The 18078-nt window shown below is 48.1% G+C and overlaps 2 protein-coding genes across 2 annotated transcripts; both read left to right on the top strand.

Moving 5' to 3' along the window:
• The first annotated feature begins 1340 nt into the window (after positions 1 to 1340).
• On the top strand, positions 1341 to 2645 carry LOC120840445 (beta-galactosidase-1-like protein). The gene has a single exon (XM_040210993.1). The coding sequence runs from the start codon at positions 1341 to 1343 to the stop codon at positions 2643 to 2645; it is 1305 nt and encodes a 434-aa protein (XP_040066927.1).
• A 3542-nt stretch (positions 2646 to 6187) lies between these two features.
• On the top strand, positions 6188 to 10648 carry LOC8032285 (beta-galactosidase-like). The gene is made up of 3 exons (XM_040210992.1): positions 6188 to 6234; positions 6930 to 8316; positions 10232 to 10648. Exons 1-3 carry the CDS (start codon positions 6188 to 6190, stop codon positions 10646 to 10648), a joined length of 1851 nt encoding a protein of 616 aa, XP_040066926.1.
• Positions 10649 to 18078: the final 7430 nt, after the last annotated feature.

Below are 18078 nucleotides of genomic sequence, written 5' to 3'. Positions count from 1 at the left end.
AGTCTTTTCCGTTTTGTTATTACGCAAAAATAGGCTTTCAAAAAGCTCAAGGTGACCACAGTACAGACAAACGATAAAGAGTGGCGCTGTTGTCGCATTTAGCTCGGTCTCGGTGGACGCCAGCGGCCCAGGTTTCGACGGCGAGTTTCCCAACTGAGTGTTTTAGTAACGTTGAGCGCTGGCTTCCGCGTCGTGCTGTTGCGGAGGCTGCGATCGTTATAAAGTCAGCTGCAACCCTTAAACATGCCCCCTCATACAATATTTGACGCTACGATTGCGTGTAGATACCTCCCCCTGCGATCCGAAACAGCAAGTACGTCGCTAACGCTGGCAATCGGGTATGAAGCAAGCGCCGCCATCTTCTCCGCGTTGCGGTAGTAAATGGCTAGTAAAAAGGTAGCAACGGTCAGAAAAAGGTAGCAATGGCTGCATCTGCTAACTTTTTACTACCTATCGCGCGTTTGAGGTAGTAAATTGTTACTGAAAGGTAGTAACGCTCAGAAAGGGGTAGTAACTGCTGCAGTCACTAGCTTTTTACTAGCTTTTTTTCTAGGAGTGTAGCAGAGAAGCGTTCCTTGTCGGTCATGCACGCGGCAATATCAGTTTCACAAATGTAGATTCTGCGCCATTGTGGGCTAGCTCCACTGTGATTCAGATGAATAGGAGAAGCATAAAAAAAGTATGGCTGTATCGAGGCAGAATTCTAAAACTTCAAACACTGAAATTAACGCGTAGTCGTTCGTCTGACCTCAATAGCCTCATAGACGACCACAAAACGCAGAACTGCCAAAGCGAAATGCTCTTTACCTAACACGTCTCATTCTAAAATTGACAGTTCTGACGTTTTTGATAATTTTCAAAACAAAATGGAAAACACAACTTGACTTAGTTCAAAAGCAAGATTTACACGTACTTTCAACCTTGATTGCACACAGCGGAACCTCGGCATGGTTAATAATGTTGTCAAACATAGATCCATCTACAAGGCACAATTGTGCGCAAGAAAGCCAGCCAGGAACCGAACAGCTGTTCCTAGTAGCATAATATTTATACACGGTTGATCATAAAAACAGAGCGCAAGAGTTTCAAAGCAGGCAGACAGTATCCAAAATTAGCAGGAAAAGAAGTGGTCATGCATGGGGGCCCATTTTTGGACATTAACCCTTGTCCTAGTCCTTCAGCTTGTTTATTTTTCAAGTTCCCAAGAAAGATCGTTTGTGATTGACAAAGAAAACAAATGTTTTTTAAAAGACAACCAGTTTTTCCGTTACATTTGCGGACAAATCGATTACTTCAGAGTTCCGAGGGCATACTGGCAGGATCGCCTGCACAAGATACGGATGGCAGGTCTCAATACCATAGCCAGCTACGTCGAGTGGAGTGGACACGAACCTCAGCCTGGGAAGTTAAACTTTGTGGACAACTACGATCTGATCGAGTTCTGCAAAGAAGCCCAGCGTGAGGACCTCCTGGTGATTCTTCGTGTGGGCCCCTACATCTGCGGTGAGAGAGACAATGGTGGATTTCCTTCTTGGCTCTACAACACAATAGCACCCGGTAACTTCCGAACGACCGACAAAGTCTTTATGGACGCCACTGAGAAGTGGCTGGGTGAACTGTTACCGAGGATAAAAGGAACGTTCTACAAAAATGGTGGTTCAGTGATAGCCCTTCAAGTCGAGAACGAGTACGGGATCCAAATGTGCGAGAGCGGTTATATTCCTGGAGTTTACAATATATTCAAGAAACACGTCGGGGGCGATGTTATCTTGTTCACTAGCGACTTCTGGAGAGAGAAAGACCATAAGTGTGGGGGAGTCCAGGATGTTCCAAAAGCTGCCCACATGCGCGCACACGACTCCGTGGCGACTGTTCGATCAGCCATGAATTCCATAAACACACAAGGATGTCCTTTTTTCTTAATGGAATATTATGTAGGATGGTATACTAAGTGGGGAATAGCGCACGAGGAAAGAAATCCGCCCAAATTCATGGACACATTTAAGGAACTAATACGAACGAATGCTTCCGTCAACATCTACATGTTCCATGGAGGGACAAACTTCGGGTTTAGCGCACCCTCAAGAGAAGGCACTCCACTGGTCACAAGCTATGACTACAATGCACCGCTCTCCGAAGCGGGAGATCCGAGGGATTTGTACCACAAGTTAAGGGACATCATCAAGGACTTTTCTACGTTGCCACCGGGAGACGTGCCGGTCGCTTCTCCAAAGATTAATATCGGAGTTGTAAATTTAACCGAAGGAGTATCGCTCATGGAAGTAATAGACCATTTCAGAGCAAATGGCTGGATCAAAAAGTATGAGCAGTCTGCCCCAATGACGTTCGAAGACATGGGTCAGGATTATGGATTCGTCATGTATACAGCCAAGGCGGGTTCCGTCATCAATGCTACTCTGATAGTTTCTGGCATCAAGGACAGTGCCTACGTCGTTGGAAATGGCAGTATACATGTTCTCAACTCACAGTTTTACACAAAAAGCATTGATATTAAGGAGGGCGAAACTCTCACTATATTCGTGGAAAGTCTTGGCAGGGAGTTTTTCAAGATAGGGAAGGACCCAAAGGCAAGTGTTTTCGTTATTACTTTTGATTGTCTTAATGTTTGGGTTTGTTTGATGTAGAATTACGTCAGTCTCCGTGCTTGTAAGGGGGTGCAAAGTTTAGCGATGGATGTCACCAAAAACATGGTCGCGGAAGTGACGCACACAAATAATACCGCAGCGCCGACCGATTTCCTAGCCGCGCTCCCTGACGGCGCGCTGTGCCTGCTGCCGAGAACCGCGCAGTTAGGTATGCGCAGTACACCAATTCACATGAAGTTCTCACACTCTTTCACATTTGCACCTTGTTCGACTGATCGGACGACCTTGACATCATCCTAGACCTCGTTCTTGAGGCCGTTTTCGAATTTGTCCTAGATGCGCCGGACGTCGCATTTGACGTCGTCCTCTAAGACTTTATCCTTGAAGTTCTCCTGGAGGTCATTCCTAAGATTGCTCGGGAGGTCGTTCTAAATGTCGTCCTCGACGTCGTTTTGAACGTACCCCTTGAGGCTGTCCGAGCGAATGCTAACGCAATTTATAGACCACCAACAATAGTGGTTGCTGCAGCAATTTCAAACTTGCTGGCTTGCTAATTTGCTCGCTTGAACGGGACGCGCCCCTGTCCGATTCAAACTGCGATAAACGCCGCTGCCGCAGCCTGTTCATCTCACTGAACAGCGGCCGAGCGCTTGAGCTCGCGTCCCCTCTGGCACGGGAAGTTCACAGAACTCTCAAGTGTGAATCGGCGAAGGGTTAACCCCTCAGATTTCTTGTTCCACTCACATGTAGTTCAACGAAAATTTGCGGAGCATAGTAAACCTATGCGCCGACCAATTTTCATATGCAGTGTAACCAAATATCGCGATACCTCAAAGGTGGGCCGACTTCACGTTAACTAAACACAAACTTCTAATTCATAATGCACGCAATTTCTCAATTTTAAAACTGTTGTTTTATATAAAAAGTGCGCACAAATCAGACATGTGAGTAAACAAGGGAAAATGCACAAGAGTGCTCGTTTCAATATAGCTTACAAATACCACTTACTACGGGGATCTTAACGCGAGACTGGAGTAGGCAGAGGAAATTTTTATGCAGTTGAATAAAAAGTAACAGGGACAAACAAAATCTAGAACTACGCTAATAATTTTATTCAACCAACCTCCATTAAGATCATACGAAACACGCAAACTGCGTTCCATTTCTGCAAGCGCTGTCCTGGCGGCAGCTGAAAAACTGGTTCATGACGTGTTGCTCCATTGTTCATCCTGAGCAGAAGAACCCGACTGCTCAAAGCTGTGACCGTGTCTAGAAGGGGGTGATGCAGCAAAAATGGATGTCGAACGAGCTACGCGTTCGGGAGATTTGTTTAGGTGACTGTCGAAAGTGCAAATTATTGGTTCATTCAGTAAAAAAAAAGTCATGTGGCTTCAGATGCCGTCTTTCAATGGCTTAAGGTTACGGCAGTTATATGTGCATGTTTGTATGAAAGTGTGGCGACGAGTGCGGATTGGTTGTCTGCACAAATTGCTGCGGAGTCCGCGATACAGTTACAGTTATTACATTAAGTGAGCCACCTGCCTTTCTCGGACTTACTTACAACCACACCTGCATATTTTATTTTCAATAGATAGAAATATTGACAGCTCTTTTACACGTTTGTATATACATATTGTCAAATTACACAAAAAATCATACATATTTACACAGGCTTTTGCTCGTTGCATATGGCGACTGCACTGCAAAAATACATTCACATATTGATTCTTTGTAGAGTACTAGAAAAAAGTATTTATTATATCGAACAGCATCTAAATTATTTCTCTACTTACCAAATGCCATTGTTTGATGACTTTTCATGTCCGTCTATTTTTTCAATATTCTTGCTCTGCTTTATAAAATATGGTGATTAGATTGACACATAATTCTACCCCTGGCAAAGTTCTTCAGTTAGACTAGGGCCGTAATGTCATTTTTGTTAATCGAAGTTTAAAAACAGACTATGTCATTCAATACCTTTTTTCACAATGTATGCAGTACAATTGCTGTAATCACGCTGGAACAGCAGGACGTTCGTCTACTTGGAAGTTTGGCATCTTATGCTATGCTGCATTTAATCCGTCTATTCGAGAGGCACTGAAAACATGTGGACTTCGGTGAATTTGGCGTCATGCAAACTCGCTTTTAATATTAGGCGCCCGAGCCCATGTGAAAAGCGAAAATAGAAAATTAAACTGAATGTCACGATCAACCAAAATAGTTTTCCTGCTTTTGGTGCTTTTAATTTTTATGACCTTTTTTTCAGGCGTTCAGATTTCCGATTCCGCTGATTTTGCTAGTCCAAATGTAATCGTAACATCCGGTGGTCAGCAGCAACATCGACATGGTTCCACAATTTCCGGATACCGTTCGTATACGGATACAAAGTCTGCGGATGTAGATCGGATGCGTATACTTAAACTGTTATTCGCCCAGGGCTCGGCCGTCCTCTTCTTCCTCGTCCTCTTCGGCTTGTCGCGGGATCGCTCATCACATTGACCCTAATTCGTCGAAGTTTATTGAGTAGTTTTTATTAAAGCAGACTAACTTTACCTCTGTACTTAATACAATTTTGATACAAAACACTCGATATTTTCGATACAGATGAAAAGGTTTGACGAAATTCTCACACAAGCTCACAGATTTCACGAGCTAAATTCTAAGGGCGACTAGGCCGATTTCATGAAATATTGTTTTCGCTAAACCGTTTCGCCTTGAAGGGTTATTGTCTTAATAATCCTCAAGACATTCGTCAACATTTAAGGCTGTCTTCTTGCGTCAAATCAAGGTTGAATGAGTCTAATCAATTTAATGATACTGATAACACCAGAAATTAGAAGATTAAACTTTGGGTCACAGCCAGCGATCAAAATATTTACTGCCCATTGTTCATATTGTCGCAGATGGAAGAGGCTCGAAAATCGTAATGCTAAAAATAAAGGTTTGTTCGGCTACTTGTGCCAGAAACCAAAGGAAGAACATAAGTCCACAATGCAGCAGCGAGCATCGACGCCTCAGCGGTGAACGACTGTGCGTCGGCGTGACAACTGGCTAGGGCGAGAATGAATGCGTCGGCAATAGAGCGATCGGCTCTTCATCTACTGCACTCGGTATTGCAAACATTCGACCTAGGAAGGTCGGGAGATAAGCTAGGGCGAGACTAACTAGGCAAGGCCATTAAGGTTTTTTTTGTGTTTTACACTCAGAATAAGAATATATAGGAATGTTCTGGATGCACGAAGAAGCGTTCCTTGTCGGTCATGCACGCGGCAATATCAGTTTCACAAGTGTAGATTCTGCGCCATTGTGGGCTAGCTTCACTGTGGTTCAGATGAATGAATTCTAAAACTTGAACCACTGAAATTAACAAGCAGTCGGTCGTCTCACCTCATTAGCCTTTGAGAAGACCACAAAACGCAGAACTGCTAAAGCAAAATGCTCTTTAGGTAACACGTCTCAGACGAAAATTGACAGTTCTGACGTTTTTTAAAATGTTTCAAATTAAATGGCAAACGCAAGTTAGTTCAAAACTTAAATTTACAAGGATATTCAACCTTGATTGCACACAGCGGCACCTTGGCATGTTAAATAGGGTTTTCAAACATAGATCCATCTACAAGGCACAATTGTACGTAAAAAAGACAGCCAGGTTCCTCTTACCATACTATTTATACACGCTTGACAATAAAAATAGAGCGCAAAGGCTTTGAAGCAAGCATGCACGCGGCAATATCTGTTCCACGCAAGTAGATTCTGCGCCATTGTGGGTTAGCTCCACTGTTATTCAAATGAATAAGAAAAGCTTCAAAAAATTCTGGCTGCATAAAAGCAGAATTTGAAAACTTCAAACACTGAAATTAACACATAGTCGTTCGCCTACCTAAATAGCCCTTTAGAAGATCACAAAACGTAGAACTGCTAAAGCAAAAGGCTTTTTAGGTAACACGTCTCTGGCTAAGACTGACAGTTCTGACGTTTTTGATATTTTTAAGAACAAAATGGCAAACGCAACTTAACTTAGTTCAAATTCTACACCTATATTCAACCTTGATTGCACACAGCGGCACCTCGGCATGTCTATTGGGTTGTCAAACATATATTCCTCTACAATGCACGATTGTGCGTGAAAGAGTTAGCCACGAACCGAACACCTGTTACTCTTAGTATAATATTTATACACGGTTGATCATAAAAATAGAGCACGAGGTTTTCAAAGCAGGCAGATAGTATCCAAAATTAGCTGAAAACGAAGTGGTTATGCATGGGGGCCCACTCCTGGACATTGACTCTAGTCCTAGTCCTTCAATTTATTTTTTATTCAAGATGCCAAGAAAGATCGTTTGTGATTGACAAAGAAAACAAATGTTTTCTAAAAGACAACCAGTTTTTTCGTTACATTTCCGGAGAAATAGATTACTTCAGGGTTCCGAGGGCATACTGGAAGGATCGCCTGCACAAGATGCGGATGGCAGGTCTCAATACAATTGCCAGCTACGTCGAGTGGAGTGGACACGAACCTCAGCCTGGAATGTTAAACTTTGTGGACAACTACGATCTGGTCGAGTTCTGCAAAGAAGCACAGCGAGAGGACCTCCTGGTGATCCTTCGTGTGGGCCCCTACATCTGCGGTGAGAGAGACAACGGTGGATTTCCTTCTTGGCTCTACAACACAATAGCACCCGGTAACTTCCGAACGACTGACAAGGTCTTTATGGAGGCTACTGAGAAATGGTTGGGTGAACTGTTACCGAGGATAAAGGGGACGTTCTACAAGAATGGTGGTTCGGTGATAGCCCTTCAAGTCGAGAACGAGTACGGGATCCAAATGTGCGATAGCGCTTACATGCTTGGAGTTTACAATATATTCAAGAAACACGTCGAGAGCGATACCATCTTGTTCACTGCCGATTTTTGGAGAGAGAAAGACCATAGCTGTGGAGGGGTTCAAGGTGTTCCAAAAGCTGCCAACATGTACGCATCGGACTCCGTGGACAATGTTCGATCAGACATGAATTCAATAAACACGCAAGGTTGTCCGTTTTTCCTTATGGAATTGTATATAGGATGGTTTTTACGGTGGGGTGAAGCGTACGAGACTGGTCCGACTGAATTTATGGACACATTTAAGGAACTAATACGCACGAATGCTTCCGTCAACATCTACATGTTCCATGGAGGGACGAACTTCGGGTTTAGCGCACCCTCAAGAGAAGGCACCCCACTGGTCACAAGCTACGACTACAGTGCACCGCTCTCCGAAGCGGGAGATCCGAGGAACGTTTACCACAAGATAAGAGACATCATCAAGGACTTTTCTCCGTTGCCACCGGGAGACGTGCCAGTCGCTTCTCCAAAGCTTAATATCGGAGTTGTAAATTTAACCGAAGGAGTATCGCTCATGGAAGTAATAGACCATTTCAGAGCAAATGGCTGGATCAAAAAGTATGAGCAGTCTGCCCCAATGACATTCAAAGACATGGGTCAGGACTATGGCTTCGTCATGTATACAGCCAAGGCGGGTTCCGTCAATAATCCCGCTCTGGTCGTGTCTGGCATTAAGGACAGAGCCTACGTCGTTAGAAATGGCAGTATACACGTTCTCGACTCTCAGTTTTACACAAAAAGCATTGATATTAAGGAGGGCGAAACTCTAACAATATTCGTGGAAAATCTTGGCAGGGAGTTTTTCAAGATAGGGGAGGACCCAAAGGCAAGTGTTTTCGTTATTACTTTTGATTGTCTTAACGTTTGGGTTTGTTTGATGTAGAATTACGTCCGTCTCCGTGCTTGAAAGGGGGTGAAAATTTGAGCGATTGATGTCACCAAAAACATGGTCACGGAAGTGACGTACACGAATAATACCGCAGCGCCGACAGATTTCTTGCCGCGCTCCCTAACGGCGCGCCGTGCCTGCTGCCGAGAACCGCGCAGTTAGGTATGCGCAGTACACATATTGAGATCAAATTCTCACACTCCTTCATATTTCCACCTTGTTCGACGGATCGGACGACGTTGACATCATCCTTGACCTCGTTCTTGATGTCGTTCTTGAATTAGTCCTAGATGCGCCAGACGTCGCATTTGACGTCGTCCTCTAGGAGTTAATCTTTGAACTTGTTCTCGAGGTCGTTTCTAAGATATCTCCGGAGGTCATTCTAAACGTCGTTTTGGACGTCGTCTTTGAAGTCATCTTTAAGATCGTTCTAGAGGTCGTCCTTCACGTCATCTCTGATGTCGTCCTTTAGTACGTCGCCCTCGACGTCATTTTAAACGAACCCCTTGAGGCTGTCGTAGCGAATGCTATCGCAATTTATAGACCACCAACAATAGTGGTCTCCGCAGCAATTTCAAATTTGCTGGCTTGCTAATTTGTTCGCTTGAACGTGACGCGCTCCTGACTGATTCAAACTGCGGTAGACGCCGCTGTGGCAGCCGTGATTCCACATTATCTGTTCATCGCCCTGAATAGCGGCCGAGCGGTTGAGCTCGCGTCCCCTCTGGCACGGGAAGTTCACAGAACTCTCAAGTGTGAATCGGCGAAGGGTTAACCCCTCAGATTTCTTGTTCCACTCACATGTAGTTCAACGAAAATTTGCGCAGCATAGTAAACCTATGCGCCGACCAATTTTCATATGCAGTGTAACCAAATATCGCGATATCTCAAAGGTGGGCCGACTTCACGTTATCTAAACACGAACGTCTAATTCATAATGCACGCAATTTCTCAATTTTAAAACTGCTGTTTTATATAAAAAGTGCGCACAAATCAGACACGTGAGTAAACAAGAGAAAATGCACAAGAGTCCTCGTTTCTATATAGCTTACAAATTAAACTTACTACGGTGATCTTAACGCGAGACTGGAGCAGGCAGAGGAAATTTTTAGGCAGTTGAGTTGAAAGTAACAGGGACAAACAAAATCTAGAACTATGCTAATAATTTTATTCAACCAACCTCCTTACATAAAACGGTACCACTGCCACAACACCACCGGCTTCCACTTTTTCAAGGTAGCGCGCACAGCCCTTACGCACATCACAAGAACGAACTAATAAATGCCACCTACAAAATACAACCACCTTGCCTAAACCGAAGGTTGTTTTCTTCTTTGTAGGTGGCATCCCTTAGTTTGCCTAAGGTATTCCACCTACAAAGCGACCATCATTGTGTTGGCCATGTTTGCCTACGTGTTCCCTAATCGTTAAACTCATCATGAACCAAAAAAGCCTCGTGACTTGCGCTTTTCACGGTGCTTCATTGGTCCCTTTAGCTTGTAGCTTCGGCTGCGCCTGAAGTCAATCTGAAACAAAGCATTGTACGTTACTCCTCCCTAATTCCCAGAACGAAACATGTAACACTATTGGTAGGCTTTGCTGTGCTGAAACCTTATCTACATTGTAAAGTTGTCTGCCTCCAATGCTTTATAACTTCAGACAATTTTTAGCTGAACTAGGTTCACAATACCGACATAGTATTAGCAAACACACTGCTCAAACTATCGTAAAGCAGGCCAGCATCCGTTCTCCTCCACGCAGGAAAAGAAAGGTCACACAGTAGTTGAAGTGCATTCAATTTGGTCAACCTTTTTACATATGTAGCTGGTTGCTGACATTCTTTCTTTTTTAGGGAATCACGGGCCCAGTGACACTGGACGGCTACACTCTGGAGGGTTGGACCATGGAAGTGGTGCCGGTGGTTGAAAACCGAGACGTCAGCCTGGTCATGCAGTTCCTTGAAAACCGGAGCAGCCCAGAGGTCCCTGGCTTCTTCCACGGCAGATTCACACTCCCGCCAGGAGAGGGCATTATAGGCGACACCTTCCTGGACCCGACGGGTTGGAAACACGGCGTCGCCTTCATCAACGGAATCAACCTGGGCCGCTACTGGCCCAAGAGGGGACCGCAAGTGACACTCTACCTTCCGGGTGCGTTCATGCTTCCTTACCCCGAGGTAAACAGGCTCTTTCTACTGGAGATGGAAGGCGCACCGGAAAATAAAACAGTGAAGCTGGTAGACAAGCACGTCATCAATGGAACAGTGTAATACGAACTAATGTTTCTTGGAGACCTGTCCACAAAATTGAAATGGAAATTCCCGTACGCCTAGGTGCAACCCCAGCAACCTGCAAAGACCACCAACGGTGGCAATAAACGGGTTTGTAAAAACAAAACATTATTCGTTTCTTCCACTTCATAATATAACTCACAAATAAAAAGCTGATGGTGACTACTTCAAGTGATTCCGAAATTGGGTACCCGCCAGTATCCACTTTCCAAGTTCGAATATTTTTCGGCTGCTGGAAAGTTTCCCAGCTGCCAAAGTGCATTAAATTTATAAGATGATACGCACTCCAGTGTTCTGTCTAACTGTGATTTATGTAACTTTGATTAAGGTAGTACAGTGATCATTAAGATCATACGAAACACACAGACTATCTTCCACTTCTGCAAGCGCTGTCCTGGCGGCAGCTGAAAAACTGGTTCATGACGTGTTGTTCCATTGTTCATCCTGAGCAGAAGAACCGGACTGCTCAAAGCTGTGACCGTGTCTAGAAGGGGGTGATGCAGCAAAAATGGATGTCGAACGAGCTACGCGTTCGGAAGATTTGTTCAGGTGACTGTCGAAATTGCCAAATATTGGTTCATTTGCAGTCTTTCAATTACTTAAGGTTACGGCAGTCATATATGCATGTTTGTTTGAAAGTGTGGCGACGAGTGCTGGTTGGTTGTCTGCACAAATTGCTGCGGAGTCCGCGATACAGTTACAGTTATTACATTAAAGGCTCTGTTATACTCCGACGTAACGCGTGCGCGTGTGCGAGCGCGGCACAGCGACTCCACGTCGGCGAAAACCCAACGCTCTATATTCCGGCGTCTTGGGGTAACCGACGCGTTCGCGGCGTTCGACGCAGCCTAACCGCCTCGGCGCCAAAATGGAACATGCCGTATTCCGCGCCGGCCGCGCCAGTGACGCCGGACCAGGATGCATCAGTAGCCCAGTAGCCCTCGCGGCGAATACGAGCAATAGCAGACGACGGGAGCACCACTCCGTGTGGCGTCATGTTTGAAGAATCGGACTCGGTCGGTCGAGAAGCTCATCGACGGAATTCGTCCTCACCCGTGCGTCTACGACGCGAGAAAGCTTGAGTACCGTAGACCGTGCGCTTGTCAAAGATGTGCCGTATGTACCTTGACCGCCTACGCTTGCGGCGCAGGTGGTGCACCAAATATGCAAGCGCGAGTTTTCGTCGTGCAAGGTACGTCCACGCCATCGCTCGAACCTGGCCCTCAAGAAGCGCAAGAATTTTTGTCTGCTATTTGAAACAAAAAGGAACCGGAAGTGCCGCACTCTCGCAGGAAACGTGTCCTCGTAGTCAGATTCTGCGCATGCGCCGCGCCGGCGGCCCACCGACGCGTGCCGCGGGAGTCGCCAGGGCCGCTGGCATGCCGCCGGAGTATAGGCAACCTGCAGTGCAGTTTGGCTCTACACGTTGCGCCATCTAGCGGCTGCAAAATAATGAAACTGGGTAGGCCAGGACTACGCGGGTCGCGGGGCTGCGGGCGGTCGCATCCAGAAACCACGTGTGACCGTTGCATTTCGGATCGGCGTGAGCTTTTTTGGAACAGTTTTTCCTAAAAGTAAGTCCCAACTTCACGTCTCTATAACTACACCGGGTTCCTGTGACATCTCGCCTACTCCTAGAACTCCCCCAAAAAATAAACGTTGCTACTGCTGCATGAAAGACGGCCACAGTCGCTAAGGTGACTCAAGCGTCGAACTTCACCGCTTCCCCAGCTTCCCTTTGAGATCTCGGGAAGCAATACGGCGACAGAAGTGGATTACTCCAGCGCGACGCAAGAAGTAAGTTAATTTTACAGAAACTGTTGGGGGGGGGGGGGGGGGGGGGGGTAGTGAACGAAAATCTATGTGCAGGCTTGGAAAGTGGTCGGACGAACTCATTTTGCAGACTACTCGGCAAAATAACATATTTATACAAGTTGTATTACGAGTCGCTTTGACAGCCATATTAGGGAAATACGATATAAACAATCGTGCCGATTGTTGCTTCGCTGTGACGTCGAGAATCGGGCTATTAGGTCTTCAAGCGAAAGGCCCGTCGGCCCGTTCCGGCACTCGTAATGCCGTTGGGCACGCGTGGTCGCAACCAAAACCTTCCAAACCTGTGAGTTTTCAAAAAGTGGATTTTCGTAGTACAAAGTTTTGTTTGTTTCAGCTACCAACCAAATTTATTGCTTAGTCTGGTAACAAAAGTGACGGCGTGCAGAAAGCAGAATGTGAAAGTTTTTCTTTAGAAAAATCTCGTGCGAAGCGTAAATATCCTTCTTACATGTACACTTCGTTGCCTGTCGCCATTTTACACCAGGCTTTGCAATGTGCGTACGGTTCTGTAGCATGCAGAGTTTGGTTCTAATTACCCAAATTTTATTTTAGTGTGTGTTGGCGCTGGGAGGAGAGGACGGCCGAGCGAGGCGCGAGCGGGGGCCAGCCGTCGAGGAAAGAGGAAGAGCGTGCTGAACGAGGCTGGGGCCGGGCAGGAACGATAGAGCCGTTCTGGCTGGTCTGGCCCATGGCGATTCCCGGGAGCATTCCACCAGCGAAGTTCGGATCAGGACCGGCGCAAGCGGCGAACCCTGACCATACTGGCCTAGTCCATGACGATCTCGGAGTGGTTCCGCAGCGAGACTCTGGCTGTGATAGACCGGAACAGCTCCGACTGTGAGCTCTGAACGAGTGGCGACACCTAGGGTCAGCGGGCCCGGGCTACCGGCTCTCGAAGCCGGGCAACCGGGATGTACAATAAACCCATTCGCTGCCTTCTCGTTGTGTTGTGTCACTTCCTGGGAGACGAGCGAAGCACAGACCGATCGGGCGGCCACAAGTAGTGAAGACAACTCAAACTGGTGTCCAAATGATGACTCTAGAATATTCTCTGAACACTTGGACCTATCAAGGCTCCCGATGGTCTTAAAAAACCGCATAAAAGAACCAGGGACATGGCACGCAGGTACACACGGGGACTGCTGAAATCGGGGTCGCCGCCGCTCGCAAAGGCCCGACGGGCAAACTGGCCGCCCCATTAACAGACACACCTCCGCTTGTGGCGCTGAATGCAGTACTCTCGTGGCGCCGCCTGGCCATTGCCGGCTGCCTATAGAGAGGTCGAACTTTTGACGCGCGCGGCGTGACTGACGTGACGTAGCCGACTTCGGCCAGCGTTCGCTTGCGCGCGCGATATGTCGGGGTATAACAGAGCCTTTAGTGAGCCACCTGCCTTTCCCGGACTTACTTATAACCACACCTGCATATTTTATTTTCAATAGGTAGAAATATTGTCACGAATGACAAGTCATGAGGCGATAATAAAGGAAGAAACTAAACGTTTAATGGAGCGAACTTGTGCCCAAAAATTAAAAGGGAACAGAAGAAAGTAGAGCGTCGCGAGCGTCGAAGTCGGCGTGACAGCAGAGTCGAACGCTGGGGCGAAACTGACCCCGGCTTGCCACGCGGAGCCGCTTTTGTACCCGCGTGGGCTTCTGGACCGTTCGCCGTAGAAGGTTCGGCGCGTAGAACATTCTAACCTCGAATCAGCAAGACGGTACTCGAATTTACCAGAATACTAGTATGCAGGAATAAACAAAAAGATACGCCGCTTCCAGGAATCCAACCCTGGCTTCCCGCGTGGGAGCCAGGTACGATAACCTTTAGGCCACGCGCGCGCTGCCTACTTGGCCAGCTGCGCGCGCGGCATTACTCACCCTTTAAAAAGTGCATCGCCCCGATGCAACAGAAAACAAAAAAAAAGAACGACAAACTAAAGAGTCCTTTGGAGCACATAAGGTCCACAACCCTATCGAGCGTAGTACGGCTTCAGGCGCACGACGTGGACGACCTCAGGTCGGGGTGGGCGGCGTGACGATGTTCGTGTTCCGTCGGGCATCACCTCGTAGTTCAAGGGGCACTGACACCCCAAAGGTCGTATTTATTTTTATTGTCTAAAACGATGCAAGTTGCAGTCATAGACACGCAAAAAAAACCGCATCGCGAAAAAAAATTTTCCCGCGCGCGCGCGCGCCTTTTTATTTTTGGCGTTTGATTTTCCCGCCTCTCGCCTCCTCGCTTCTTTTGATCGGTGACGTCAAAAATCAGGAAATTTAGAAGCTTTGTAGGCGACATCTCTATAACATTTAATAACGGCAATCGTAAAACATGTTTTTTAACGCAATTGCGAACGCACTACGGCCCTTCTTTTTGAAATACCAAAAATCGGGAGTTCGTTGTGGTGCCGTCTCCTGGATTTGTATCCTCCAACGGAAAACAGGCGAAACCGCTCAAAACCGGTCCGCCGTAATAACGCCGCCGCTCACTCCTTTCCTCCTCGCTTTGGGTCGCCATGGCAACAGCAGGGGGTGGTGAAAGAAAGTCGACTCTCAGGTCTCCGCGATTTTTAACGTCAAGGCACCGGCGCCGATCGCGCGGGAACTTCGAATTCGGCATTTGGAAATTGTTTTTTTACTTCACAAATACTGAATTCCCAAATTTCAAATTTTGAGGGTAATGTCCCGGCATCGTTTTCAATCGTTTCGGATAATAAAAAAAAATATGATTTTGATGTGTCAGTGCCCCTTTCAGCTCGCCGAGGCGACGAAGTACCTTGTATGGTCCAAAGTACCGTTTCAGCAGTTTCTCACTGAGGCCGCGGCGACGAATGGGCGTCCACACCCACACACTGTCTCCGGGCGGGAAGTGAACGTCCCTGCGACGAAGGTTGTAGCGGCCCGCGTTGACGCGTTGCTGGTCTTGAATCATGAGTCGGGCGAGCTGGCGGAATTCTTCGGCGCGTTGAGCAACTGCCTGGGCGTCGTCGCTCTCATTGTCAGATGGCTCATGGGGCAGCATTGCGTCCAGCATGGTCGTTACCTTCCGACCATGTACCAGCTGGAAAGGGGTGAATCCAGTGGTCTCTTGAACCGCCGTATTGTAGGCGAATGTGACGTAGGGCAACACCTCGCCCCACGTCTTGTGCTCTACGTCGACGTACATAGAGACCATATCGGCGATTGTCTTGTTGAGTCGCTCCGTCAGCCCGTTGGTCTGCGGGTGGTACGCAGTTGTACGATGATCGCTGGTGTGACTGAGTCGGAGTATTTCTTGGGTCAGCTGTGCCATGAACGATGATCCGCGATCTGTATCAGAACTTCTGGAGCGCCGTGCCGGAGGACGATGGACTCAATGAAAAACTTAGTAACTTCCACAGCAGTCCCCGAAGGAAGAGCTTTCGTTTCGGCGTACCGCGTGAGATAATCTGTGGCGTCGATGATCCAGCGGTCCCCCCACGTCGAAGGCGGAAAAGGACCAAGTAAATCCATTCCGATCTGCTGGAAGGGTGCAGTTGGAGGAGAAATGGGCTGCAGGAGTCCGGCCGGCCTCGTCAGAGGTTTCTTGCGTCGCTGGCACTTGTGGCATGATCGTGTGTATAGGTGGACTGTCTTGGGGAGCTTGGGCCAGTAATACTTTTCACGAATACGGGCCAGTGTGCGGCTGAAACCAAGGTGTCCGGACGTCGGGTCGTTGTGGCAGGCTTGGAAGATCTCCTCCCGAGGGTCACTCGGGATTACCAGCAGCCACGGCGAGTTACTGTCCCCAAGTTCTCTTTGCAGAGTACTCCTTGTCGAATGGCGAAGGTCGGCAGGGTTCGTGAGAAAACACAGGGCACGGTACTCCCGCGCCCTTTCAGGTGCTGAATTAATGCGCGCAGCTCAGGATCGTTTCGTTGACATCGTGCCAGGTCGTCGTTTGTCACTGCTCCTAGGAAGCACTCGTCGTCATTGTCGTTGCTGCTGCCGGAAGGTTTTTCAACAGGGGCCCTGGACAAGCTGTCGGCGTCGCTGTGCTTGCGGCTTGACTTGTAGACTACAGTCATGTTGAACTCCTGTAGTCGGAGACTCCATCGAGCGAGGCGTCCTGAAGGGTCCTTGAGGTTCGCAAGCCAGCAGAGCAAGTGGTGGTCTGTAACTATACGCGGAACGGGCTCCCGTACAAGTACAGGCGGAACTTCGTGATTGCCTAGACGACCGCAAGACAGTCCTTTTCAGTCGTGGAGTAATTTCTCTCCGATTTGGACAGCGTCCGACTTGCGTAGGCGATGACTCGCTCGGTGCCTTCTTGCACTTGAATCAGTACCGCTCCAAGTCCTGCATTACTAGCGTCCGTGTGAATCAAGGTTTCCGCATCCTGATCAAAGTGTCCTAGGACAGGAGGAGTCTGCAGTCTTCGCTTCAGCTCGTCGGATGCCTGCTGCTGCTCCTCGGCCCATTCGAACTTCTCGGCGTCCTTCGTGATGTTTGTGAGCGGTGCGGAAATCCTTGCGAAATCCCGAACGAAGCGTCGACATTAGGCACAAAGTCCGAGGAATCTTCGCACGACATTCTTGTCTTTCGGCGCTGGGAATGCCGCGTCGGCACGAGTCTTCTCGGGGTCTGGGCGGACGCCTTCGTTACTAACCACGTGGCCTAGGAACTCCAGTTGGTCATAGGCGAACCGACACTTTGACGGCTTCAGGGTGAGGCCGGGACTCCGTATGGCTTGGAGAACTGCTCGGAGTCGTCGCAAGTGCTCGTCGAAGTCGCTGGAAAACACGACGACGTCGAGGTAGACGTGACAGCTCTGCCACTTCAGGCCTGCCAGCCCTGTGTCCATGACACGCTGGAAAGTTGCTGGCGCCGTGCACAGTCCGAAGGGCATCACTTTGAACTCGTACAGTTCATCCGGCGTGACGAAGGCTGTCTTTTCTCGGTCCCGTTCGTCGACTTCGATGTGCCAGTAACCGCTCTTCAGGTCCATCGATGAGAAATACCGAGAGTGGCGCAGCCGGTCAAGAGTGTCGTCGATGCGGGGGAGTGGGTAGACGTCTTTCTTCGTCACCGCGTTCAGCTGCCGGTAGTCCACGCAGAACCTTAGCGTTCCGTCGTTCTTCTTAACCAGCACGACTAGCGAGGCCCACGAACTATTTGAAGGTTGGATTATGTCGTCTCTCAGCAACTCTTAAACTTGCTCCTGGATTACCTCCCTTTCTTTAACGGAGACTCGGTACGGCAATCGATGCACAGAGCGTGCGTCGTCCTCGCTAACGATGCGGTGCTTTGCACTGGCGGTTTGGCGTACCTTCGTTGACGTCGCAAAGCAGACGCGGTATTCGGCGACGAGGTTAAGCAGCTGCCGTCGTTTCGGGCCCGGAAGCTTAGAGTCAATGTCGAGCTGCGCTGGCAACGCACTGTCTGGCTGAGGCGGCGAGGATTCGTCAGTAATCGCGGTGATTTCGGCGGGGTTTCGGAGTTCCTCGACGTGGCCTACGGCTGCATCTTTCGTGAGGTGTTGCGTTTCGTTTCGGAAGTTTGTCACGAGGGCCACAGTCCGCCCATCCTGAAGTTCAGCTGCTCCCCTTGCGACGCCTA

The sequence above is a fragment of the Ixodes scapularis genome, unplaced genomic scaffold (assembly GCF_016920785.2).
Source record: "Ixodes scapularis isolate PalLabHiFi unplaced genomic scaffold, ASM1692078v2 PGA_scaffold12__126_contigs__length_90152505, whole genome shotgun sequence".
In the NCBI taxonomy this organism is placed as follows: Eukaryota; Metazoa; Arthropoda; class Arachnida; order Ixodida; family Ixodidae; genus Ixodes; species Ixodes scapularis.
This window is presented reverse-complemented; position numbering and strand designations above follow the sequence as displayed.